At 56.3% G+C, this 24,876-nt stretch overlaps 2 protein-coding genes across 22 annotated transcripts in view; both read left to right on the top strand.

The window, feature by feature from the left end:
• The first annotated feature begins 1,512 nt into the window (after positions 1-1,512).
• On the top strand, positions 1,513-9,512 carry SPATA20 (spermatogenesis associated 20). 3 transcript variants are annotated; one of them, XM_061391397.1, is made up of 16 exons: positions 1,513-1,626; positions 2,595-2,774; positions 2,876-2,940; positions 3,123-3,277; positions 3,356-3,499; positions 3,603-3,804; positions 4,156-4,286; positions 4,386-4,490; positions 4,713-4,787; positions 4,884-5,093; positions 5,168-5,360; positions 5,681-5,849; positions 6,130-6,341; positions 7,738-7,937; positions 8,908-8,988; positions 9,153-9,512. In XM_061391397.1, exons 1-16 carry the CDS (start codon positions 1,550-1,552, stop codon positions 9,321-9,323), a joined length of 2,370 nt encoding a protein of 789 aa, XP_061247381.1. In that variant the 5' UTR covers positions 1,513-1,549; the 3' UTR covers positions 9,324-9,512. The 3 variants fall into 3 exon arrangements, with proteins under 3 accessions (XP_061247381.1, XP_061247382.1, XP_061247380.1); XM_061391396.1 differs by lacking the exon at positions 1,513-1,626 and adding an exon at positions 2,300-2,445; XM_061391398.1 differs by lacking the exons at positions 1,513-1,626; positions 8,908-8,988 and adding an exon at positions 2,299-2,445.
• A 6,222-nt stretch (positions 9,513-15,734) lies between these two features.
• The window catches only part of CACNA1G (calcium voltage-gated channel subunit alpha1 G), a 62,033-nt gene continuing 52,891 nt past the window's right edge, over positions 15,735-24,876 (top strand). For 8 of the 19 annotated variants that reach the window (XM_061391377.1, XM_061391378.1, XM_061391390.1 and 5 more), the window contains exons 1-4: positions 15,744-16,742; positions 23,841-23,952; positions 24,092-24,225; positions 24,599-24,696. In XM_061391377.1, the coding sequence (XP_061247361.1) occupies positions 16,501-16,742; positions 23,841-23,952; positions 24,092-24,225; positions 24,599-24,696 (586 nt within the window). In that variant the 5' untranslated portion in view covers positions 15,744-16,500. Of the gene's footprint in view, positions 16,743-23,840; positions 23,953-24,063; positions 24,226-24,598; positions 24,697-24,876 lie in introns of those variants that run through there. The other 11 variants (XM_061391384.1, XM_061391382.1, XM_061391383.1 and 8 more) reach the window with 5 other exon arrangements.

Here is a 24,876-nt window from a genome sequence, read left to right as displayed (position 1 = left end):
CCCACGACCCTCTGTGTCTTTCACTGGCGCACTTCTGAGTTCGTCAAGGCCAAGTATGAGCCCGAGCCTCTCCCTGCAGTCGCCCTAGGTGATCTCTTCTGTGCCCACACTGTCTCTGCACTGAACACCCACTCTGCTTCCTCTCTCCCACCAACCCCTCCTCTGCATTCCTGAACCTGTCATCTGCACACATACATCTCAAGGTCATCTCAAACCAACACATCCAAACGGGACCTCTTGAGCCCCCAACCTGAGCCTCTCCCTGTGCCCCCCTTCCTTCTCAGTACCAGCCCCTTTCTGCACTTCACTCTTGACACACCCTCCCCCTTATAGACAATCCTGATGATGTTTCCTTTTCTGCTGACCTCAAGTCCACCACCTTCTCTCCATCTCCACCTCTGCCTAGTGAAGACCTCCCAGAGCTCTCCCCTGGGTCCTGCTATGGCCTTTGAACCCTTCTGCTTCCACTCCTGCCTCTTTACATTCACCACCAGAAAGCTGGAGGGACCTTTCCAAAATGGAAGGTCACTCTCTTCCATAGCTTTCTTCTGCTCTCATCAGTAACCAAACTCCTGCTCACAGTTCAAAACCTGGCCCCTGCCCTCCTCCTCCTCCATGTCAGCACCGCGTCTGCGCCTCTCTTCCCCGGGCTCTCTGTCCTACAGCTGTGCTGGCTTCTGCAGCACCTCAGCCCTGACTCCCTGCTGTGCCGCAGGGCCTTTGCACATCTGTTCCTCCGGCTTCCCCAGCACTTCCCCCAAGCTCTTTCAAGATTGCATCCTCTTGTTCTTGGAAGGCTGCTAGACAAATGTGATTTCGTTAGGAAGGCCTTCCCCCTCCTCTCTCCCACCAGACCAGTTTCCCTGTGATACGTAGTCATGGCATGTCTCGCAGTGGGTGGTTGTACATTAATTTGTATGGCTGTTGGATTAGTTTTTGCCTTGCTCATCAGACTGTGAGTAACACACGGATGGGCTGGCCTGGTCTCTCTGTGCCCACCGTCGTACCTAGCCGATTGCCTCATGGGCACTCAGTAAATGCTGACTAAGGGTAGCAAATGAGACTCATAGAATACCTAAATAGCACCTGAAAGTTGGTTCATTGTTATTGTTCAGGGAAGGCTTCCCGAGGGGGTGGGGTTTGAGCATGACCTTCAGGTGAAGGGGTAGAGCAAAGGGGAAGCTCCCAGTTTGGATGGCCTGGAAAAGCCACGCCTTTGCCTCTCACCTCATTTCCCATTTGTAAAACGGGCAAAGTTGGACAAAATGACCGGATGCTCTGGCTTTCCTCCATATTCTCACCATTTCCTCCATTACCTCCCCGCAGGCCCTGATTTACGAGTCCACCCAGTTTTTTGCACAGACCTGTGTCCTCCTAAGCCCCGAGTATACGGTCTGCAGTCCCGTGATCGGCCACCGAGCGGCGCTCAGAGACCAGCCTGCTGCCGGGGTTATCGGCGAAGACACTTCCGCGCCGGTTCGGTGCCTGGGCCTTCCCTCCCGCCCTCCCTTCCTGTCCGCAGCGTCCGGGCCGACGGCCACCGGCAGCCATGCTGGGCGCGCGGGCCTTACGGTGCCGCGGCTTCCTGCTGCCCGGGGCCGGGCCAGTCCTCGCCTTGAGCTACAGGTATGGGCGGGCGAGGGGCACGCTTCAGCACCCGGTGCCTGCGGAGCCCTGGGGTCATTTGTCCTGGCTCTGGTCCCCTGTGCCTGCCCGGTCACCTCCCCATCCCATGCCTGCCTTCCCCCCAGACTAAGGCCGGCGCCTCCGACCGGGCTCAGACAGTAATCCTCTCCTCCCTCCCTCCCCTCCAGCTGCAGGGCTCGCTTGCTCCAGGTACTCTGTTCCGACACCATCTCCAGGAAGCCTTCCTTGAACCCCAATGCTGGGCCAAGGGTCCTTGTCCAACAGCACCCTGGGCTGGCCTGTTACAGCCCTTGATGCTGCAAGGGCTTGTCACTGCTTAGGCCTGCCCCACCCATGCTGCCCTCCCAGGCTGAGCTCCCTGAGATCAGAGCCAGTTACTGATTCTTTGAGGGTAATGGGGACCTGGCCCCCCAGAAGTGCCCAGTGGATGGATGTTGAGTGAGGGAGTCCCTGATGCCAAATGAATTTCTTCTCCTTGCTCCTCACCTGGCCCAGTCCTAAACACAGCAGCCAGCAGCCCTCCTGCCCAGATCATATACCCAGGCAGGCATGCCAGAGATAACCTCCAGCACAGTCACCCTGGGTGGGGCCGGGTGAGGGGAGAGAATGGAGCCTGAAGGACCATTCCACCCATTGTGACTCGCCCTGACTTCACAGTCATCATCGTTCCCAACACCAGGTCGGAGAGGTTGGGGGAGACTAACCTGGCAGGGAGCCCCCAATGAGCCACCTTTCTTCACCCCCCCAAAAACACAAGGGGGAGCACAAAGGCCACGGTCTCCCCCGTGGTTCAGAAAGGTGGGTTGGGCTGGGAGCAGGGGGTTCCGGGAGAGGTACCACGGGGCGTGGGGGGTAGCGGGGGTGGTCAGGTGGACCTCTGGGCTGGGTGTAGGTGGAAGCAGTGGAGACTCCTCGTCTGACCTGCCTGACCCACTTGCCCACTCCAGGGGTAGCTCCGCCCGGGACAAGGACCGAAGTGTGACGGTCAGTAGTTCAGTGCCCATGCCTGCTGGAGGGAAGGGGAGCCGGACTAACTGCTCTCAGTCCACGCCCCAGAAGGTCCCCAACCGCCTGATCAATGAGAAGTCACCGTACCTCCTGCAACATGCCTACAACCCTGTGGACTGGTGAGTCCTCTCCTGATGCCCTCCTGGGGCAGCTAGATCCTCAATCTTCCTACTGCCCCCCTCCCGAGCTAGTGAGTGATGCCCCACTCTGCTGGCCTTAGGTACCCCTGGGGACAGGAAGCCTTCGACAAGGCCAAGAAAGAAAACAAGCCAATTTTTCTTTCAGGTACTGCATCCATCATTCCTGGGATGGGCGCAGGGGAGTGGTGGTAGATAGGGGATGGGTCCTTTGGGCCTGGGGCCTTCCAGGAAACTAGATGCTAGGGCATCATAGGCCCAGCCGGAGTCCCTTGGCTGCCCCTCTCTGACCAGTCACTGGTCCTCCCTGGCCCCGTGGCCCTATTCCAGTGGGGTACTCCACCTGCCACTGGTGCCACATGATGGAGGAGGAGTCCTTCCAGAATGAGGAGATTGGCCGCCTGCTCAGCGAGGACTTTGTCAGTGTGAAGGTAGACCGGGAGGAGCGGCCTGACGTGGACAAGGTGTATATGACTTTTGTGCAGGTGAGTGGTCTTCCCTTGGATGGGTGATTGCCCGTGGACATGGGGCTGCTCCCCTCACCCTTGCCCTCTCTCTGGCAGGCCACCAGCAGTGGTGGGGGCTGGCCCATGAGTGTGTGGCTGACTCCCGACCTACAGCCCTTTGTGGGCGGCACCTATTTTCCCCCTGAGGATGGCTTGACCCGAGTTGGCTTCCGCACGGTGTTGATGAGGATACGGGACCAGGTGGGTATGCACTGGGGGATAGAGGGGACTGGGGGTCAAGGGTGAGGGAAGCGAGGGGCCCTCACCCCATGCTGACCTCCCGGTCTGCCCCTGCCTCCCGCAGTGGAAACAGAACAAGAGTACCCTGCTAGAAAACAGTCAGCGGGTCACCACGGCTCTGCTGGCTCGGTCGGCGATCAGTATGGGTGACCGCCAGCTGCCACCTTCCGCTGCCACCATGAACAGCCGCTGCTTCCAGCAGCTGGATGAGGGTTATGATGAGGAGTATGGTGGCTTCGCCGAGGCCCCCAAGTTCCCCACACCAGGTCGATGCCCCCTGCCCCATGCCCACTGCAGCCCTGGCCTGGCCTTCCGAAGCCTACCCTAGTCAGTGATGTCTTCTGACTCTTGTCTCGGTTATTAACTTCCCACTCTCCTGTCTGGCCATTGACCGCCTAACCCCATCCTGCCTGTCAGCAGCCATCTAGTGAAGCTATGACTTTTGGTCTTAGCAGGGACTCTCTCTGATGCTGACCTTGGTGATTATCACCTGTCCTCTGGGTTGACCTAGCCTATCTAGAGAGACTGCCTGTTGAGTAAACCCCTAACCCTGGCCACCCAGATCTCAGCCCCCTGCCCTTCCTGTTCTCTAACCTGCGTATTCTTGGTGTCCGCAGTGATCCTGAGTTTCCTGTTCTCCTACTGGCTCAGCCACCGGCTAACCCAGGACGGCTCTCGGGCCCAGCAGATGGCCTTGCATACCCTGAAGATGATGGCCAACGGGGGTATCCGAGACCACGTGGGGCAGGTGAGGGGGGCAGGCATTCCTTGGAGAGGGCAGCAGGCGGCAGCGGGGTGGGGGCAGTGGCTGGGGTCAGCCTCCAGCCCCATGTTCGTCCTGGCTCAGGGCTTCCACCGCTACTCCACGGACCGCCAGTGGCACGTTCCCCACTTTGAGAAGATGCTGTATGACCAGGCACAGCTCACGGTGGCCTATTCACAAGCTTTCCAGGTGACCCCTGACCCCAGCCCTGAGCGGAAACCCAGCCTGTCCACCTACCCTTGGCTGCCCCTTCCAGGGCCTGCCTGGTGACCTATGGCTCCCCCTTAACTTCACCCCTAATTCAGTCTCATGTTCACTATCCAGCCTCCCTCCCTGCCCCCGTGGGAGAACGCTTGCTGCCCACCTCGTACCTAGAGACCTCTGTTTACAACCTCCTCCCTCCCTACTCAGATCTCTGGTGACGAGTTCTACTCTGAAGTTGCCAAAGGTATCCTGCAGTACGTCGTTCGGAACCTGAGTCACCGGGTGTGTGTCCACTGAGGCAGGCGGGCCTGGTGGTGGGAGGGCTCAGGGCCTCCCCTGTCCTGAAGGGAGGGGCCAGCAACTCTCCCCTCCCTACAGTCTGGAGGCTTCTATAGTGCAGAGGACGCGGACTCCCCACCGGAGCGGGGCATGCGGCCCAAAGAGGGCGCCTTCTACGTGTGGACTGTCAAGGAGGTCCAGCATCTCCTCCCTGAGCCTGTGCTGGGCGCCACCGAGCCTCTGACCTCAGGCCAGCTCCTCATGAAGCACTATGGGCTCACGGAGGCTGGCAACATCAGCCCCAGTCAGGTGAGGACTGCTGAGATCACAGGAGAGTCCACACAGGCCAGTGGACTCGCTTGGACAAGAGCTGTCTTTCTCAGGACCCCAAGGGGGAGCTGCAGGGCCAGAACGTGCTGACCGTCCGATATTCGCTGGAGCTGACTGCCGCCCGCTTTGGCCTAGACGTGGAGGCCGTACGAACCTTACTCAATTCAGGTCTCGAGAAGCTCTTCCAGGCCCGGAAACATCGGCCGAAGCCGCACTTGGACAGCAAGATGCTGGCTGCCTGGAATGGTGAGGTGTTGTGTCTGAGGCCTGATCCATATATTGAATTCCCCTTCACAAGGGCCCTTATGTATGTCAGGTACCTGGTGAATATTAATATTTTCTTTGTCAGGTTTACTGTCCTTAATTTACAAATGAGCCAACTGAAGCCTACAGTAATCCACCCAAGGTCTCACAGAGACAGGAGCCCAGCCCTGCCTGGCTCTGGAGCTTAAACTCTTATACACTTGCCCTGTTGCTCCAGGGAGATGTCAGAGCTTGGGGGGTTGGATAGACATACTGGGAGGGCCCTGGTGGGGGTCACAACCACCCGTGTCTCCTGCCTCCAGGACTGATGGTGTCTGGCTTTGCTGTGACTGGGGCTGTTCTGGGCCAGGAGAGGGTGATCAACTATGCCATCAATGGTGCCAAGTTCCTGAAGCGGCACATGTTTGATGTGGCCAGTGGCCGCCTGATGCGGACCTGCTATGCAGGCTCTGGTGGGACTGTGGAACACAGGTAGGGTCCCCGGCAGCCTGGGAAGGCTTGCCTCCCTAGGCATCCCAGGCTTCTCCCTGCCCCTCTCCTCCCCTCTGGGTAGGTGCTAGTCCTGGTTCTGCTTGCTGCCCACTGTGAGCTCTTATCCACCTTGAGACTATTTGCTCATCTGAGAAATGGGCTAACAGGACCTACCCAAGAGCTAGGTTTTGAGGGTTAGATAAAAGCATGTGAAAAGGGCCTCTTCTGTGAAAGTGCCTTTCTTCCTGGCCTGTCCCCTCCCCAATGCCTGTCCCCCTAGCAACCCGCCCTGCTGGGGCTTCCTGGAGGACTATGCCTTCGTGGTGAGGGGCCTGCTGGACTTGTACGAGGCCTCACAGGAGAGTGCGTGGCTCGAGTGGGCTCTGCGGCTGCAGGACACACAGGACAGGCTCTTCTGGGACTCCCGGGGCGGCGGCTACTTCTGCAGTGAGGCCGAGCTGGGGGCTGGCCTGCCGCTGCGTCTGAAGGACGGTCAGTGAGGGTGTGGAGCTGGCCTGGGGGACTGGACCCCACCGGGCTTGGTTTTTCCTGGGGGAGGAGTAAGTGCGGTGTGGTGGTGAAGAGCTGGCAAGGGCAGGGCCCAGGCCCTCTTGGGCTTACATCTTTAGCACTGAGTGACTTTGAACTGGTCTCTTTACGTTTCAAAGCCTCAGATTCTTAATATGCAAAATGGTGCTAATGGTGGCATTTCTTTACATGGTTGACACGAAGATTAATGTAGCTATTCTGTGAACATGCTTAGTGACAGTAACTGACATACTTAGATAGACTAAACAAGGCCAACTTCATCCCAATTGTCATAAGGCTTCCTAGGTAGTAAGGGAGCCAATGCACAGACAGTACTGTTTAAAGCAAAATCGCACACACAGATGCATAGTTTAATCGTGGGTGCCATGGAGAAGTAGGAGCTGCCCACTGTACCGCGTTCCTGACTTTTCTCAGTGGCATTAGCATCACCCGAAGCATCTAGTCTGTTAACGGCACCCAGACTTAAGTGTCTTGGGGTCAGGATGTTGTCACTGCTGTGTCCCCAGGATCTCCTGCACATCTGGTATGTAATTAGGTGCTCAATAAATGTTAACTGAATGACCGAAAGGTCCCTGACAAAACAATGGTAGGGCCCAACTCAGCGGGGAAGTCAAATTAAACCTGACAGGTGTCATTTAACCAAGGACTGGAGGGCAAGACAGAGCCGTGTGGTCCTGCAGGAGCAGGAGAGGGATTTCAGGTGGAGGGAACAGCCCCTGAGAGGCTCTGAATGGGCAGCTTGTGTCTGGGAGGGCAGAGGGGCAGAGGCCAGCATGAGGGGAGGATGCCCGGGAGGCTGGATCCCTGCAGGGTCTAACAAATGTGGCAAGGAGGAGAAGGCTCTGGTGAGTTTCAAGTTGGTTGTGATCTGCTCTGGTTTAGATCTGAGTGTCACTCTGACCGACGATAGAGAAGGGGTGGGGAAACAAGGAGGCTAGGTAGGAACCCGTTAGTGGTGCTCAGTCCAGGCAAGTGATGGCGAAGGTCCAGACAAGGCAGAAGTACAAGATGGGAGAAGTGGTCAGGTTGGATCCATTCTGGTCACAGACCCTGCAGATTCACAGTGGATTAGAAGTGGGAGGTGAGGAAGTCGGAAGGAAGGGCAGTTGGTGGCTGGGTGGAGGTTTCAGTTGGGAGATGCAGGACCCTGGGGAGCAACAGCTCAGTCTGGGCAGGTGCATATGAGGGTGCCAGTTACTGCTGGGCCTGGCATTCACTCTCAGACCTGGGGCAGGAGCCGGTGGGCAGGGACTCCTCCACCCCAGGCCCCTGCCATCCTGGCAACAGTCCTGGACTAGGGTCCTGGGACCCAGTGACCCTCCCTCCCTGTCCCCTGCAGACCAGGATGGTGCAGAGCCCAGTGCCAACTCCGTGTCGGCCCACAACCTGCTTCGGCTGCACGGTTTCACGGGCCACAAGGACTGGATGGACAAGTGTGTGTGCCTGTTGACCGCCTTCTCTGAGCGCATGCGCCGTGTGCCCGTGGCATTGCCTGAGATGGTCCGCGCCCTCTCAGCCCACCAGCAGACCCTCAAGCAGGTGGGGCCCTTGGGCTGGGACCCAGGGTGGAGGGAAGCTGGGGTTGCAGTGCAGGCATGGAGTGCAGTTCCTGGGGCTGTCCCCAGAGCTCAGGTCCCTGAGTGTGTAGCCCTGTGTGAGTGTGTGTCTCTGAGGGAAGGTCTGTAAGGCTGCTTTTTCCAGGCAGAAGAGTCTGTACGTGTCTGAGGCAGGTCTCCATCACGAGCAGGTGCCTTTGTGAGTTCCTATGTGTAGGGTTCTCAGAGGAGAGGGTTAAACATGAATCCCTGCGGTTGCTGAAACGTGTGTCTGTGTGCCTGTGTGTGTCAGTATAGTTGGGTCCGCAGTGTAGAGTGTGCAGGTATGTGCCTCTGGGTGTTTGTCCCTGTGTGTGTTATTGCTATGTGTGTGCATCTGGATTTTTATAACTCTGGAGGTGTGTGACTGCGTGCCTGCCTTCAGTGTGTGCTGGGGTGAGTGTTCACCAGTGCATGATCGCCCGGTTGTATGTGTGTGGCCCATGTCTAGGTTTGCCTGCTTACATTTGTATGTTGGCCTGTGTGTGTGTGTTTGTGCGTGTATGTGTGTGTCTGGTGTCTGCCTCGCTGTGGGCATCTGCTCTGTGTGTGTGTGATGACTCTGTCTCTCTGTGTATGGCTCTCTGTGTGTTTGTGTGTCTTCCAGTGTATCAAGTCTTATGTGTGTGTGCTGATGTCTCTGCCCATGTGTGCATGTCCCTGTGTATCTCTATCACTACAGATGACCCTGCCACCTAGTGTATTCTCATTTGTGTGTGTGTGTGTGTGTGTGTGCTCTCCCCTGCTGAGCAGTGAATCTGATGCAGCCTCCTGGCCGCTGATCTGGGGGATGCTGAGTCCCCATTTCTTCTTAGGCATATAGGATGGGTGGCAGGAGGATGGGGAGGGCGTGTTAGGTCTGGATCCAGCCTCTTGGCATCAGCCACTGGAGTTAACCTTTCTGTTCTGGCTAGATTGTGATCTGTGGGGACCCCCAGGCCAAGGATACCAAGGCTCTGTTGCAGTGTGTCCACTCCATCTACATCCCTAACAAGGTTTGGTCTCTGAGCCCAGCCCCACTCTCAGCCTCCCCTGCCCGGGACCCCTCACTTCTTCAGCTCCCCAGTATCTCTGGCTCTTCTGAAGGCTTGGAGAAGAAACCCACCAGTGGGTCCTGCTGGTGTCTGGGTGGCCCCGGGTGACTCTGTCGCTCTCCCAGGTGCTGATTCTGGCTGATGGGGACCCCTCGAGCTTCCTGTCCCGCCAGCTGCCCTTCCTGAATACCCTTCGGCGGCTAGAAGACCGGGCCACTGCCTATGTGTGCGAGAATCAGGCCTGCTCGATGCCCATTACCGAGCCCTGCGAACTACGGAAAGTGCTCCATCAGTGACTGCCTCCCCTACTTTGGGCTGGGGCAGAAGGTGGAGCTTCCCAACCAACCAGAGACTCAGGCCCTGCAGGGCCCTGCAGAACCTTTGGCCACCCCTGGGCACCATGTCAACAGGTGGCCTCGGCCACCCCTGCTGCTCCCCCCTGAGCACCCGCTCACCCTGGAATAAACCTAAGCGTCCCGAGGGAACCTCTGGGCCTTAGCCTTGCTTGTGAGGGCGGGGCCTCCAGCGTGGGAACCAGCAGCCCAGGGTCCCTTTTTCTGGGAGCCCCTAGATGATCCCCCTGTATTCTTGGATTCCTCTTTTACCTTCAAAGGACACCAAGCTGACTCTGCCCCCCTCCATGGTCATTACAACCTGAGTGAAGCTGAGGTCAGGGGACTGGTAATGGTCACCAGGGATGGGGGTGGGGTATGGACTTGCACAAGAGGAGAAAGGCCAGTCCTTACCCTCAGACAGGGTTAAGAAAGGTCACTGCCTCTGTTCCCATTGTTTCCTCCAATTTTAAGCTGGGATGCTTCATACGAGCTTTTATTTTTCATGGAATTTGCATATTTTCTGGTCCTTCCCATTGTCTCCTCCAATTTTAAGCTGGGGAAGTGGGATGTTTCATATGAGCTTTCATTTTTCATGGAATTTGTATATTTACTGGTCCATTATAAGAGCTGCTCTTATCAGGACCAAGGACGTTTCTTTTGGGGTATCTATCCAGCTCCCAGCCTTCCCACAGGAAGTCATATTGTCCATCCCCCTGATTTCATATATGTCAGTCCAGGGAAGGAGTTGGGTTGGAAGTCCTTCTCCAAACCTGAGCACTTCCTGTTGCAGGGACAATCTCTGCCTGCCTGTGATCTCCTTCTGTTCCCTCAGTGTTGGGAGATGCTCACAAGATTCATCCTTGGCACCCACATCTTCACAGGCCCTGGAAGCCCCATCTAGTTTTCCTCCAGGAAGAGGGGACTAGAAGCATTCTTTGGGAAGGGCAAGTACAGAGTAATGGGGCTGCACCTCAACCCTGAGCCCTTTGGGGGTCTGATGAACCTAGGTACCCTTGTAGCCCCAGAGCCAAGGAGTAGAGAGCCGGGAGAGGCTGCTAGAGATAAGCTCTGAATGGGGCCACTGCTTGTGGGGATGTCAGCAGAGGAGAGGAGTGGAGCTGGAAGGGGCTGGGAGAATGAAGTAAACCACTTCAAGTTCTGCTCAGGACCATCGCCACCCCTTGCACACTGTTAATCACAGCCACCAATGGTCACTGGGACCTGGGGATGGGCAGATGGGCCGGTGGCAAGCCACCGGCCAATCTGGAGAGGATTAGGGCTCCAGCCAACAAGGTCAGCTAGCCCTTTCTGGCTGAAGCCTGTTCACCCTGGCCAGGAAGTCTGGATAAGCAGAACCTGGTCTGGGGTGCAATGAGGAGGGAGGGTGGTGGTTGGTGGTTTAGTTGCTAAGTCATGACCGACTCTTGCGACCCCATGGACAGAGGAAGCCTGGCAGGCTACAGTCCATGGGATTCTTCAGGCAAGAATACTGGAGTGGGTTGCCATTTCCTTCTCCAGGGGATCTTCCCAACCCAGAAATCAAACCCGGGTCTCCTGCTTTATAGGCGGATTCTTTACCAACTGAGCTACAAAGGAAGCTCGAGGAGGGAGGGTGGAGCATGGTAAAGCACAGGTGGCCTTTTTTTTCAGCCCCAGACATGGCTTTGAAAATGTCCAGGCAGTTTGCAAAGCCCTCTTAACTCAGTTGTCCCACTGACCCTCATGAATGAGATGGCAAGGTAGGTACCTTCTGCTTCATACGAATAGATGTTCAAGACCCAGAGAGGGTAAGAAAACTGGTCTGAAAGCATCTGACACAACTCATTCTTTCTGGGGTCTTTGGCATACAATAAAGACTACTAAGGCTTCCTCTTCCCTCAGGAAGTTCAGCTATGAAGGAAAATCATTTGGTGTTTTCTGCCCCTCCATCCAGACTTCTGTGGTGGATAGGCAGTGGAGAATCCGCCTGCAATGCAGGAGACTCAGGTTCGATCCCTGGGTTGGGAATATCCCCTGGAGAAGGAAATGGCAACCCACTTAAGTATTCTTGCCTGGGAAATCCCGTGGATGGAGAAGCCTGGCTGGCTACAGTCCATAGGGTCCCCAAAGAGTTGGACACACCTGAGCAGCTCGCTACCGACAACAGTGCCGCTTCAGCCAGTCTTCTGTCTCTGTCTCACCTCTTTTCCTTGCCCTGGTATCAGGCATGCTGACAATGAAAGTGAACATGGAAGTCGCTCAGTTGTGTCTGACTCTTTGTGACCCCCTGCGTGGAATTCTCCAGGCCAGAATACTGGACTGGGTAGCCTTTCCCTTCTCCAGGGGATCTTCCCAAACCAGGGATCAAGCCCAGGTCTCCTGCATTGCAGGTGGATTCCTTACCAGCTGAGCCACAAGGGAAGCCCAAGAATCCTGCAGTGGGTAGCCTATCCTTTCTCCAGCGGATCTTCCTGACCCAGGAATTGAACCAGGGTCTCCTGGGTTGCAGGCAGATTCTTTACCAACTGAGCCATCAGGGAATCCCACACCTGATAATGGGAGTTGGTAAATGAGTTCTGAGGAGAGTAAGGGCCTTAAAGGGTTAGTTCTCTTAGAAGTGCTTCCATTTCCTAAAGAGGGCACAGCTGAGCATAAGTCTTGCTCAAATGTGGGGTTTTAAGTCTTCAGCCTCTTTTTTCCTTTTCTGGTCCCTCTTGAGTATGCTCCTTGTTCTGCCAGTAGGACTGTCCTAGAGGAGCTGTGGGCCAGGGCCATTGGAGAGAGGGCCTCGTAGTTTGGGCAGTCACTTAAGTAATTTAATCATTTCCTGGAGCCTCAGTTTCCTTATCTAAAAAATGCCACCCAGCTCCCAGCACCCACCCAGCCACCAACTCCCAAGGCTGTGAGGTGACTAAATGGGACAGTGTATCATTGCTGAGCAGAGAGCATCACCAATGGGAGGATTCTCTCAGTTCCTGAGGGAACCATCCAGACTTGAGGGAGGTGTAAATGGGAGTGGGCTGACAGCTGGTGGAGCAGGGTCTATATGGGGCTTCTCCTCTAAAATCAGAGGAAGTTTTAGACACAGACCAGCTGAGACCCAGAGAAAGGAATTTCTTACCCCTCCCATTCCCCTTGTCTACCTGAGGTTACTTATTCATCTAACAGATTTATTAAGCACCTACTTCAGTTCAGTTCAGTTGCTCAGTCGTGTCCGACTCTTTGCGACCCCGTGAATCACAGCACGCCAGGCCTTCCTGTCCATCACCAACTCCCGGAGTTCACTCAGACTCACGTCCATCGAGTCAGTGATGCCATCCAGCCATCTCATCCTCTGTTGTTCCCTTCTCCTCCTGCCCCCAATCCCTCCCAGCATCAGAGTCTTTTCCAATGAGTCAACTCTTTGCATGAGGTGGCCAAAGTACTGGAGTTTCAGCTTTAGCATCATTCCTTCCAAAGAACACCCAGGGCTGATCTCCTTTGGAATGGACTGGTTGGATCTCCTTGCAGTTCAAGGGACTCTCAAGAGTCTTCTCCAACACCACAGTTCAAAAGCATCAATTCTTCGGCGCTCAGCTTTCTTCACAGTCCAACTCTCGCATCCATACATGACCACTGGAAAAACCATACCCTTGACTAGATGGACCTTTGTTGGCAAAGTAATGTCTCTGCTTTTCAATATGCTATCTAGGTTGGTCATAATTTCCTTCCAAGGAGTAAGTGTCTTTGAATTTCATGGGTGCAATCACCATCTGCAGTGATTTTGGAGCCCCCCAAAATAAAGTCTGACACTGTTTCCACTGTTTCCCCATCTATTTCCCATGAAGTGATGGGACCAGGTGCCATGATCTTCGTTTTCTGAATGTTGAGCTTTAAGCCACCTTTTTCACTCTCTTCTTTCACTTTCATCAAGAGGCTTTTTAGTTCCTCTTCACTTTCTGCCATACTTACTGTGTGCCAAACTGATGAGCAAAATAGACATAGCCCCTGTCTTCAAGGAACATAGAGCCTAGAGGGGAATACAACCATTTCATTGCCATAAATAGAGACATAAACCCAGGCTGGGCCAAGTCCTCTGAGATTACAGACTCTGGCGTGACCCAGTATGGTGTCCTCAGCACTTTGGCACTTAGTAGGTACTGTAATACTAAATACTTGCTGAAAGAAGGCCACCCTGAGGAGGTAATGTCAGAGCTGAGGCTTGGAATTAAAGATGATTTCATGGCTTCCTTTGCCTTCTTTGTGGGTCCTGCCTCCCTCTTTACCTCCTGCACTCACACCAACAGTGAGCATCTCTGATAGGGATGTCAGAGTCCCCTGGTGTCCTGCAGAGGAGTCTGGATGCCTTAGGTGGCCCCAAGCTCAGGGATGCTTTGCTCTGATGGTGCATGTTATCTGCCCCCCTTTATGGGTATGTTCTAGAACAAAGTTCAACCCAGAGATGGGGGTTAGAGGATGGTGCTGGATAAAGGTGTGCGGTCTGCTGACTCTCAGGAAACCTGACCATTGGACAGGGCAAGCCTCTCTGGCTTCATTTTCTTTGTTAAGGGCGGGGGCGTGATTAGAGTGGGGCCTCTTTCCCTGATCTTGTCTGGGAAGGGCAAGCCAACTAGGCAAACTGCCGACTGCCCAGAGGGAAAAAGGTGTCAGACTCTGAGGGCCTACTGTAATAAACAGTCCCCTCTCCCAGAAGACCACTGAGAGTTCAAGACTGGCGCTGGCGCAAGCCGGAATGAGAGCAGGACTCCCGCCAGGAGAGAAAGGCACTTCTTCAGGGATCTGCTCATTAGCATGAAATGCAAAAAGCCCGGCCTCATTTGCACAACTAGGTGCCAGATTCGGCGAAAGGGCAACCTAGGAGGTAGCAACCGCTCTGCCCTCTCCACTGCATTCCCTGAAACCCGCCCTGGGGGGAGCTGAGACACCCACCCAACTCGGCAGGAGGCGTGGGTGACGCAGCCTTGGGAGAGCGAAAAACGCCAGGGAGTCGGGGTGATGGCGGGTGTAGGAAGGTCATCCAGTCCATTCCTCTGCCTCTCGGCGATGGCGCGTAAGCGGCCCTGAAGTCTCCAGAGAACTAACTGATATGCTTGGTTGCGCAGAATCTACCTCCAGCAGAGGTGGGAAAGCGCTTCCCGACGTCTTAATCCTGGATGCCCTCTCCGCCCCCTTTCACCCCAGAACCCCGATCCAGGGTACACACCACCTTTAGGGGTAGCGCTGCGGGCGAGAGGGACCTGGGGCCGACAAAGCCGGAGGATTCGGGAGGGAGAGGCGTGGTGAGGGTCGGGGTCTGCGCTAGTGTGCGCGAGCGTGAGTAGCAGCAAACCCTCGAGGACCTGCTTGGGGTAAGGTGGAAATGTGCGAGAAGAGTAGCCCTGCCAACCTGCTTTCCTGCAGACAGGCATACTGGAACTCGGGAAGGAGAAACTGAGGCACTGAATGGGGGCTTCGTGAAACTGCAGGTTAAGAGTCGGCAAAGCCCAGTTCTATGCTTCCACCACCTCCCACACACTGGAGACCCCTGCAAGTCCCTTGGCAGGAACATCCCCTTTCTCTGCAGTTGCTCTTAGAGATCTGGGCTCTGAGTCCATTGTGACCTGTCCGGGGCCATGTGTTCAAGCACGAAGCCCTTTCCGGAAGCTTAGGAGTGTCAACATGAGATCAAGGTCAGCAGGTTAGTTAGGAGATTAGGGTCAAAGTAGCAAAAGTGGACCTGGGAGGAGGACCAACAAGCCCAAGAAGTTGGTAGAGACCACGCCCAGACCTTGCCTGCTCCAACCTTTCCTTGGCTCCGCCCATTTCCCTAAGACTAGCGCCCCCCAGCCTGAAGTGCTATCCCCCGGACTTCCCGCTCCGCTCGCCCCTCCTCAGTCCTGGTCCCAGGCTCAACTCCAGGATGAAAGATTAACCAAGGTTTTGCTCTAGGACCCTGGTCACACCCCTCACTCCGGGCCGTCTGCTTCCTTCTGCACCAGGCCCTCCCAGAGCTGAGCCCCGCCCTCCATTTGCGGTCCAATTCTGGGGTCTTGGACAAAGGATGCCCCAGGGCCCGCAACGATATCCCAGGACCCCACTCCAAATACTTTTGAGTCCCTGGGGCTCCCTCCAGAAGAGTCCCAGAGCCCTTAGCGGCCAATAGGAAAGTGGGTTCGGTCTGGGTAGCTGTCTAATTGGCTCCGGTCTTCTGGAGCTGACACCAGGGGCAAGAGGAGGGGAGAGAGGCGGTCCCGGGCTTTGGGGTGGGAACCGGATTCCAGCTGTGGCTCTCTCCCCGGCACCCCCGCCCTCACTGCCACGCCGACCAGCCAATGGACGTGCGGCTCGGGGCCGGCGGCGCGCGGTCATTGGCTGCGAGGCTGGCTGGGGAGAGGCGGGGCCGAGGCTTGAAGTTGGAGTGAGGGATCCAGCTGTGGTGTGCGCCCGGCTCCTCGCCGCCGCTTTCGCTTGCTCTCTCCGCGTCTCGGCCGGAGGAGGAGGCAGTGGCGCCGGCGACAGCTACGGCAGCAGCAGCCACCGCGGCGGCTGCGGCGGCGGCATCTCCGCCTCCACCCCCGCCTGGGACGGCCCCTCGTCACCTCCCCGCCCCTCCTGGACCGGGAGCCGGCCGCCGGGAGGAGGAAGGAGCCGCCCCCCACCCCCTCCAAACCCACCCCCAAAGAGATTCCTCCTCCCCTCCCCCGCCGCCGCTGGCGCGGAGCCGGGACGATGCTGACCCCTTAGATCCTGCTCCAGCTGCGCCGCGGGAAGAGGGGGCGCCCCTCCTTGGACCCCCCCACCTCCAGCCCTCTTCTCTCTCTCCCTCTTGGGGCCGCTTCGCCGAAGGTAGCGCCGAATCTGGCGACCGGAGCCTGGGCGCGAAGCGAAGAAGCCAGAACAAAGTGAGGGGGAGCCGGCCGGCTGGCCCGGGGGGCCCTAAAAGCACTGGGGAAGCGGGACTCGCGCCAGGCGGGGCTTCCCTTCGACCCGGCGCCCGGCGGGCAGCATGCCCCTGCGGGCAGGGGGATCTGGGCTGAACTGGCCCTCCCGGGGGCTCAGCCTGCGCCCTAGAGCCCCCCAGATGCGCCCCCGCCGGGGCCCCCCGCTTGCGTGAGGACACCTTTTCTGAGGGGCGCCGCTAGCCCCTCTCGAAACCTCCCGGGCCCCGGCTGGCCAGAGGATGGACGAGGAGGAGGATGGAGCGGGCGCCGAGGAGTCAGGACAGCCCCGGAGCTTCATGCGGCTCAACGACCTGTCGGGGGCCAGGGACCGGCCGGGGCCGGGGTCGGCGGAAAAGGACCCCGGCAGCGCGGACTCCGAGGCGGAGGGGCTGCCATACCCTGCACTGGCCCCGGTGGTTTTCTTCTACTTGAGCCAGGACAGCCGCCCGCGGAGCTGGTGTCTCCGCACGGTCTGTAACCCATATCCTCCGGGGCACGACGGCCGGGCTGGGGGGTCCGCAGGGGGGCGGGCCACCGCCTGAGGGAACCAAAAGCCAGGTGAGTCGGAGAAGTGAGCTTGAAAGATGGGCAGATGAGAGGGGGGCTGCTAGGGAGGGGAGGGGGTGTCAGAGTGGGAGCGGAGACGGGAGCAGGTTTGGCTGATACCCCAGGCGAGCCCCACCTCGGTACACACACCTCAGTCCTCCTTGAGGGGCTGGGATCCAGGCCAGGAAAAGAGAGGCGACGTGCCCCCATTGGTTGGCAGCTGGATGCTCTCCAGATGTGGGCAAGGGAGGGTCGTCATCCTCCAGATGTGGGAAGCTTCGGGAGCCCGGGAGCTCTATTCCGCCCGCCGCCAGTTAGCGAGCTGGGTTTGGTTTCCGAGTTTGGGGGGTGGGGTGGGGAGGAAGCTGCGGGGACGGGGGAGGGGGTACCGCAATCTCCTGGGTTTCCCTCCTGCCCCAGCTCCAAAGTTTGCAGTGGATTCTAGGGTCTAATTCCTCCACCCCACCCCACCCCCTCCCCAACCTGGTCCTTGAGACTGACATTTTCACTGACCCTGAGGGAGATGCTGGGGGGCGGGGACCAGGTCCTAACCCCCCCCAACCCCCACCCCGCGGGTTGGAGGCACAACAAGGAGATTCCGGCGGCGGCTGATGTCAGGGGCGCAGAATGAGAACAAGATGTGGTGGAGGAGAGCTATCTGCCCCCAGAGTCGAAGTAAAGACCCTTTCAGTAAGAACCCAGTGCTCCGATTGCCTCCCTTCTCCCCAGTTCTTTATTCAATGCGGGGTGCTTAAGGTTGGCTTGGGGAGTTTTGTGCTAGATTTTTTTCTTGTGGAGGGAAAGACTGTGGCAAGAGCTTGGCAAGTGGGGGATGGGCTTAAGCAGGTCCAAGTTACCCATCCCCTTTCTATAGGAGCGCTCCGGCCTGACTGCAGAGCAGGTATGGAGACCACAGCCTTCCGAGAAAGCAGAGGGGGGCACGGGGACAGTGAGGCTGTGAGCTGGTTCACTGAGGAAAGCTTAGGTCCACCACCTCATGTCTACTCCTTGGATGGCTTTGTGAAAGGCAAGCCCCACATTACAGGAAGATAGATTTAGCATTGCCCTCTTTCCTGTGCCCTGTCTGGAATTGTGTGGGAGACCCCAGCCCCCTTACCCCCATGGCTTCTCCCCCTTAGCCCCTAGTCTACTTGACTAATGCCCAGCTCCTAGCTCCTGGGTGAGTCCCACCACTGCCGAAAGGAATGGGGAGTGGGATGGGCTGCCATCCCTGGTCTTGACAGCTTCTCCTGGCTCTGTCTTCCCAGCTCAGAGGCCCTTTTGGACCCAGGGTGAGAGATGTCAGTTCTCCCCTGTAACCAGTTGAGAGCCCAGCTGGGACTCTGCTTTGGGGAGGGGGAGAGCTTGGTGCCGCCCTCTCTCTGCAGCTCTGCTGCCTCTAGTGCGCAAAGCAGAGATGTGAGCTTGGGTCTCCCCGCAACCCCCATCCTGTGCACCCTGTGGGTCTTTAGGAAGCTCCCCTCATCATTCCCTCTCTCCATCCCCTGCCCCTTCCTTTCTCTCTGAGCTGCAGAAAAAGGGGGTTGCCTCAAAGGTCTGTGGACCTGCTGATCTGGCACATTTGGGCTCCCCACCCCCCACCCCAGAGTCCTTTCTCAGTGGTAGAGATGGGGAACAAATGTCTCTAAAAAAGAACAGTCTCAGGGCATCCCTCCTCTCCACTCCTAATCACCCACCCTCTCCATGAATGTGAAAAAGCACTAGACCCAACTCCTCCTTCTCAGGAGCCCCCGGGGTGTGTGGTGGTGGTGGTTATGTGCGTAGAGAGAAATCTTCTCTTCTTTTTCCCTCCAAAAAGCCACAGACCTCTTGGCCAGCATCTCCCCCATCCACCCTATCTTAGGTGCTAGTGGATGGTCTGGGATCAGGTTTCTTCCTTGAGGAGGTCTGGAAAAGGGCAAGTGGAGAGGGCTGGAATGAGGAAAGAGAGGTGGAGGCCCAGTGCTCATCTTGGGGGGGTGGGGCGGGCAAGCTTACCTCTAGTGGTGGGAGTCTGGGGTGTGGGGCATCAGCTTTACTGGGTCTGGACAAGCCCCTAAGCCTGGATTGGCTGAGGATGGGTGGAGAACAATTTCTTGGCAAGGGAGCTGCTTCAGATGTGCCCTCACCATATTCATCACATCCTGTATCAAAAGAAACCTGTGTTTTCTTGTCAGAGGGGCTCTGGACTGACTCTTGGACCTCAATCTTTCTCTCAGTCCTTTTACTATTCTCGAGGCTTCCCTTGGCTGCACCTCTGGGCCTGGGGGACGGGACACCTCCCCTCAACGAACTGAAGCTCACTAGGTTCTTCTTGGCATTCTTCTCAGCCTCTTTAAGAGACCGGGTTTCCTAGAGAGGGGATCTAGACCCAGGTGGGACGTGGTGTATGTGTGAATGTTTGCGTGCATGTATGTGTGTGTGTGTGTGTGTGTGTGTGTGTGTGTTGGGAGGGATGGGTGACAGCAAAGGAAGGAGGAGCTTAGAAGTGCATATTTTGGTACTGGGGAGACCAGGGCTTCATGGACAGTCAGAAAGGCCCCCTCCTCCCAGGCTATAGGGAAGGGAGTGTGTTGGACTTTGCAGTATATGTTTCTTCAAGTGTGAGGGAGTGCGTTTCCCCTCCTGGGAAGGAGATCCTGAGCATTCCCTCTCGGCTGTTGTGTCACATCTGGAAGTTTGTGTAGGAGTTTCTCCAAGCTCAGAGCCCAGCACAGCTTTTTCTCATTTGGAAATCACAGGCTGGCATTTGGGATGCCGAGAGGGGGAGTGGGAAGGGGGCCAGAGGGGGAGAAGGGAGCCTGCCAGGAGTTGGGGGAGGAGAAGGGGGAGGCCTGAGCAGCAGGAGCCCTAATGGCTTCCAGAAGTGAGTGTGAGTGTGTGATCTGCGTGTGTCTGCGAGTGTGTGTGTCTGGAGGGGAGGGGGCACAGGGAGTCTCTGGAGCTCTCCTTGCCACCATCCCAGTGTCCCAAGCTCCCCTGCTTCCCTTCCCTAGGGAGAAGTCTCCATTTTGGTCTTCAGAGAAAATGGAAGGGAGGTGTTCTTCGTATCTCCTCACCAGCTCCCGCCTCTCGTTTTCAACCCCAAGGACCTCCAGAGAGGTTCTGGGGAGAAGGGCTGGGGCTAGAGGACTGAACTAGGCTGAGATGGCCAGAGCACCCCCTCGCACTCTTTCTGTCCCAGGCCCACCTTTCTTCCCGGCTCCGCACACACTCTGCTCTTCTGAACTGTTGGGGGACTCCCCATCACCCAGAGTGCCAGTTGGAGCCATTCCTGGGATTATCCCGACCACATAGCCCCCCTTCACCCTTGCCTCCTCCCGCCCGAGCTCTCACCCCGCCCTGCCTGCCTCAGCCAGGATGGCGACAGACACAACTGCTCACACACACACACACACACACACACACACACGCACGCCGACACACACACACACACAGAGTCACAGACATTTGAATCAGATTTCTGGCCTATTTTCCCTCCCAAAGATTCCAGCGGGCCGGCTCTCTTGTGTCCCCGTGTCTCACGTCTCTGTCTCTGGGTGGGGCTGGCTGCCTTTCTCAGGGCTGCAGTTTTCAGTTTAGCTGGAAACCTCCCTCCCCACACACCCACACTCTGGAACAGGCAATGGGCAGACCACTGTGAAACAGGCTTGTGGTGGGGGGGGGGGTGGGATTAGCTGGGGGAATCCCCTTTTCAGCCTCCCAACAGGAACCCTGCTCCTGAGCCCCTAGGTCTCACCCCACCTGGGGAATGCTGAGTCTCATAGACACCAGCCTCTCCGGAGGCAAATGAGACAAGCACCCCACCTTCCCAACGAGTACTAGGAGGCCAGGATTCCTGGGTCCAGGCCAGTTTCCTCTTTAGCGCTCCTTAGTCTCAGATTTGCAGGCTCCTAGCAGGGAATGGGACAGCTGGGGGGCTGCTTCCCCTCTCAAGCATGCCTTGTCCCAAGCCCCCATACCCCTGGAGGTGGTCCAGCTCTACCTTCCTCTCCCTTATAGCTGCCTAACTAGGGAAAGGCTCTAGATAAAGCCCCACAGAGAAGACTCAGTTGTGCAGATAACACGCTCTAGTTTTTTTCTTGTAGGGAGGAGGGGGGAGGGATGGAAGTGGGGTTCCTCACCCTGCCATTTCCTTTTTCTCTGCTTTTGATGGTGGGTTGTTGGGAGAAGAAAGATCCTCCCTTCTCCTACCCACCTCCCCCTTTGGGATCCACTCCAGCCCGGACAGTCACCATAGCAACAGTAGACATGTGACTGCACAGGTCTCTCACAGTCACTATGGCAACCAGTGTCCCCCATTCCCCTGGTTACTGTGGAGATTTGTCACATGGTTCCCCCCTCCCGAAGCTGATAACCTGTGGGTCTCCCCACTTCCCCTTCCCTGCATGAGGATAAGACAGAAGCCTGGGCAAGGGGAGTTCATATGTGAGAGGGTCCTTTTTGTTACCATGGCAACAAATCCACACCACCTGGTGACACATCCTCCTGTTGTTATGGCAACAGAGGAACATCACACAGTGACATACGGCTATATTCTCAAGGAAATAAACCCTACCCTGACAAGGGTGAAAAACCCCCCATCTCCATTAATTATTCCTCAGTTTAGATTGTCCCAAGTTTGCCTGTGCTCTGGGGTTTCCGCTTTCCGTTTATGTTTATCTATAGGGAAGGGGGAGAGGTGAGAGTGGCAGGATGTACCTAGAAGTAGGGTGAATTGTCTATGGGGGCTTTTAAGAAGGGGCTTCCATTGCTAAGAGCTGGAGGTGGGGGTATTTGCGGGCAGACTCTGGCTCTAAGAAGCCTCAGCATGAGCGTGTGTAAGGTGTGGATAGAAAGATGGATAGCTCCTTTACAGTGCCACTTCTCCCCACCCCACCCCCAGTTATCAGTAATTTATCGCTGTTGAAGCAATTAAGGTAGGAAAACATGAATGGGAGATACATCTGGCTTCTGGGCAGGGATATTGATTGATTGATCCATTCATTCATTCATTCATTCTTCCCATGTATTGATCATCTGCTACAGGGCAGGCACTACTCTAAGCTGTATAGGGGCTTGGATGTATCAGAGTGCCCCTGCCTCAGCGAGGGAGATGAAACGAGGGCACAGATGATGTGATGGACTCACTGCCATTAGGGAGGTCCAAACAGGTGTCCCAGGAGCTCCTCTTTCCAGGAGAGCTACCCACCTCCCCTCCATGTGGAGACATCTGCTCATATGGGTCCCTTCCAGAACCTCTTCCCTACAGAAGAGAGGAGGGGGCTATCTTGGGGAAAGCGGGCCAGTTCTTGAAAGTAATTGTGTCCTTCCTTTTCCAGATGATGGTCCCAAGGGAGCTCCTTCCCTGTCCCCTTTATTCCAGGGTGACCCCTGGCTGACCCTCATTCTGGGGAGAGATCCACTGGGCTCTAGCTCTACTCAGGAAAACAGCTCCATGGAAACAGAGCACTCCTTTGATTTCCCCATTCCATCTACTTACCCCAAAAGCCTGGAAATTTTTTTTAACTCTTATTCATGTGAGGATGTGAGGTTAGGGAAATTGTAGTGCTTTGGGAAGTTTGGGTACCTGTCAGTGGAAAGGGATGTGAGTCAGGGAAAACGGCCTGGGTGATAGGAGGGGGTAGGAGGGCTTTGAGGAGGTTGAATGTGGACTCCCAGAGAGGGAGACTGGTCTGAGGTTCAAGACAGAGATGGGGTATGGCTGGAACCAGCTTCAAGGAGAGTTCTTGGGTCCCTGGCCAAAGCCTTCTCAACTCTGAAAGTGGAGTTATGACGGGAAGATTCCATCTTCTCAGGGCCCTGACTGTTACACTGAGTCTGGCTTCTTGGGTCATGCTGTGGGCTGCCATGACCCCCTCTGCACCTTCCTCCTCGAGGCCTTCTCCTTCCTCTGGCCTCCCATTTCTGCTTGCTTCTAGCCTCTTTACTCTTTCCCACCCTTCTCATGTTTTCCTTGAGAAAATGGGATGCTCAATCATTTATATGTGAGCTCGATCCCCAGAACTTTCTAAGGTCTGGAAGCCATTTTGTACATTCTCCTGCTGAGGGCTAGAAGTGAATCCCTTAATGAAATCCACTATGTGGAGAGACTCGGGGTTTAAAAAGACCTCTTTCCCCCTTGCTGAAAAACAGAGCTTTGCTGGAGACCCTAAGAAGGAGTGGTGGTGGCATGGTCTGTATACACGGTACTGTCTGCTCTGCCCAGGCTTGTGTCCAGTACAGGGACTAGTATGTAGTGGGTCCTCATTACCTAAACGTGTGAATGTGTCTGGAGGTCATCTGAGGGCTTTGAGAGGCCAGGGGGCTGATGGGGAAGAGGCAGCCTGTGCCTGTGGTCCTGTGGCACTTGTCTGCCTCAGCCTGTCAGTTTGGTGCCAGTGTGGTCGTGACAGCCCCTTCCATGCAGCCTGAGCAGCTATGGAAGCTGCCATCCCAGATCAGAAACTTAGAAACCTCTGTCTCGTCTGGGTCTCTTCCATGACCTTCAGCACATGACTTTGCGTGGGCCTCAGTTTCCTTGAGTTCTGCAGAAGAAGGTGATCTATTCTAGCTCAGATACTTCCTGAGGCTGTTGTGAGCATCCAGTGTGGCCTGCTGTGAAAGTGCTTGGTAAACTGTAAGGCAGGCATAATCCGACTTTAGGTTTGTGTCACACATTCACATACATTATCTCATTTGCTTCTCACATCTTCCCTGTGAGGTAGGGAGAATAGGATTCGGATTCAGCAGCAAACTCTTAGTGCCTGGCATTTCCAACAAGCACGATTGATTTTATCCCCTAAATGGCTTGTGCAAATAGTCAGGATATTTGTGGCTTTTCCTACTTTACAGAAGAGGAAGCTGAGTCCAGAGAGGTGAGATGACCAAGGTGGGTCTGGGCCTGGGGGGCCAGTATGATATGTAGGCCAGCATCCTCCCAGCACACCTGGCTACATCTCAGATGGGGTTGAGAGGTCAAGCAGCAGGAGGTGCTTGGACAAGATGGTGATCGGGTTTCACCTGGCCAGCCGTTTCCTTGACCACTCGATACCTGGTTTGAGCGCATCAGTATGTTGGTCATCCTTCTCAACTGTGTGACCCTGGGCATGTTCCGGCCATGTGAAGACATCGCCTGTGACTCCCAGCGCTGCCGGATTCTGCAGGTGAGCACGTGTGTGGTGAGCGAGAGGGCAGTTCCTGATTCTGCAAGAGGCCCTGAGCCCAGAGGTGGGGGTGGGGATGGGGTGGGGGGGATTTGCCCACCCTTTTCTCAGTTTCAGCAGCCTTTTGTCCCCATATCAGGCCTTTGATGACTTCATCTTTGCCTTCTTCGCTGTGGAGATGGTGGTGAAGATGGTGGCCTTGGGCATCTTTGGAAAAAAATGTTACCTGGGAGACACTTGGAACCGGCTTGACTTTTTCATCGTCATTGCAGGGTGAGGGCCTGGAGTGGAAGAGTGGTGGATCAGATAAGTCCCTTCCCCAGGTCCAGGGTTCTAGGCCTGGCTCCCAGCCCCTGCCCATTTACAGCACTGCTTTCTCCCTGGCTGTCCACTGAGGGTCCAGGGCTGCCCTGCCTATCGTGCTCAAACCCATGCTTCTCTGAATTCCAGGGCCCCTCCATCCACACTCTTTTCTGTTCAGTCTCTGATAAGGAGTTCGTCCTTGGATTGAGGGTGGCCTTGCCCCTAGGGAGAGAGCTGGCTTTTCAGGGTCCCTTGGTGGAAGGGGAGGATTCCTCATTGACCTCTTTTGACCCTCATGGTGGCCTCAGACTCAAAGGGCTTCCCTTTGGCCCCCTCCCTGCAGGATGCTGGAGTATTCGCTGGACCTGCAGAATGTCAGCTTCTCAGCTGTCAGGACAGTCCGTGTGCTTCGACCCCTCAGGGCCATTAACCGGGTGCCCAGTGAGTGACCCCTCAGCCCTCGGCCCCTGAACAGGGAACCCGAAGAGGAAATATAGAAGTCTCAGATCCCACCCCTACCTCCTGGCCACTCACAGGCCTCATCAGGGTCTGGCACAATGAGGCAGACCCCTTCAGAGAAGGGCTCAGTGGAAATCTGGGTCACTGGAGCCAAAGGGAGCC

The sequence above is a fragment of the Bos javanicus genome, chromosome 19 (genome assembly GCF_032452875.1).
Source record: "Bos javanicus breed banteng chromosome 19, ARS-OSU_banteng_1.0, whole genome shotgun sequence".
Taxonomy (NCBI): domain Eukaryota; kingdom Metazoa; phylum Chordata; class Mammalia; order Artiodactyla; family Bovidae; genus Bos; species Bos javanicus.
Note: the sequence above shows the minus strand (reverse complement) of the source record. Positions and strands in the feature narration are given on the sequence as shown.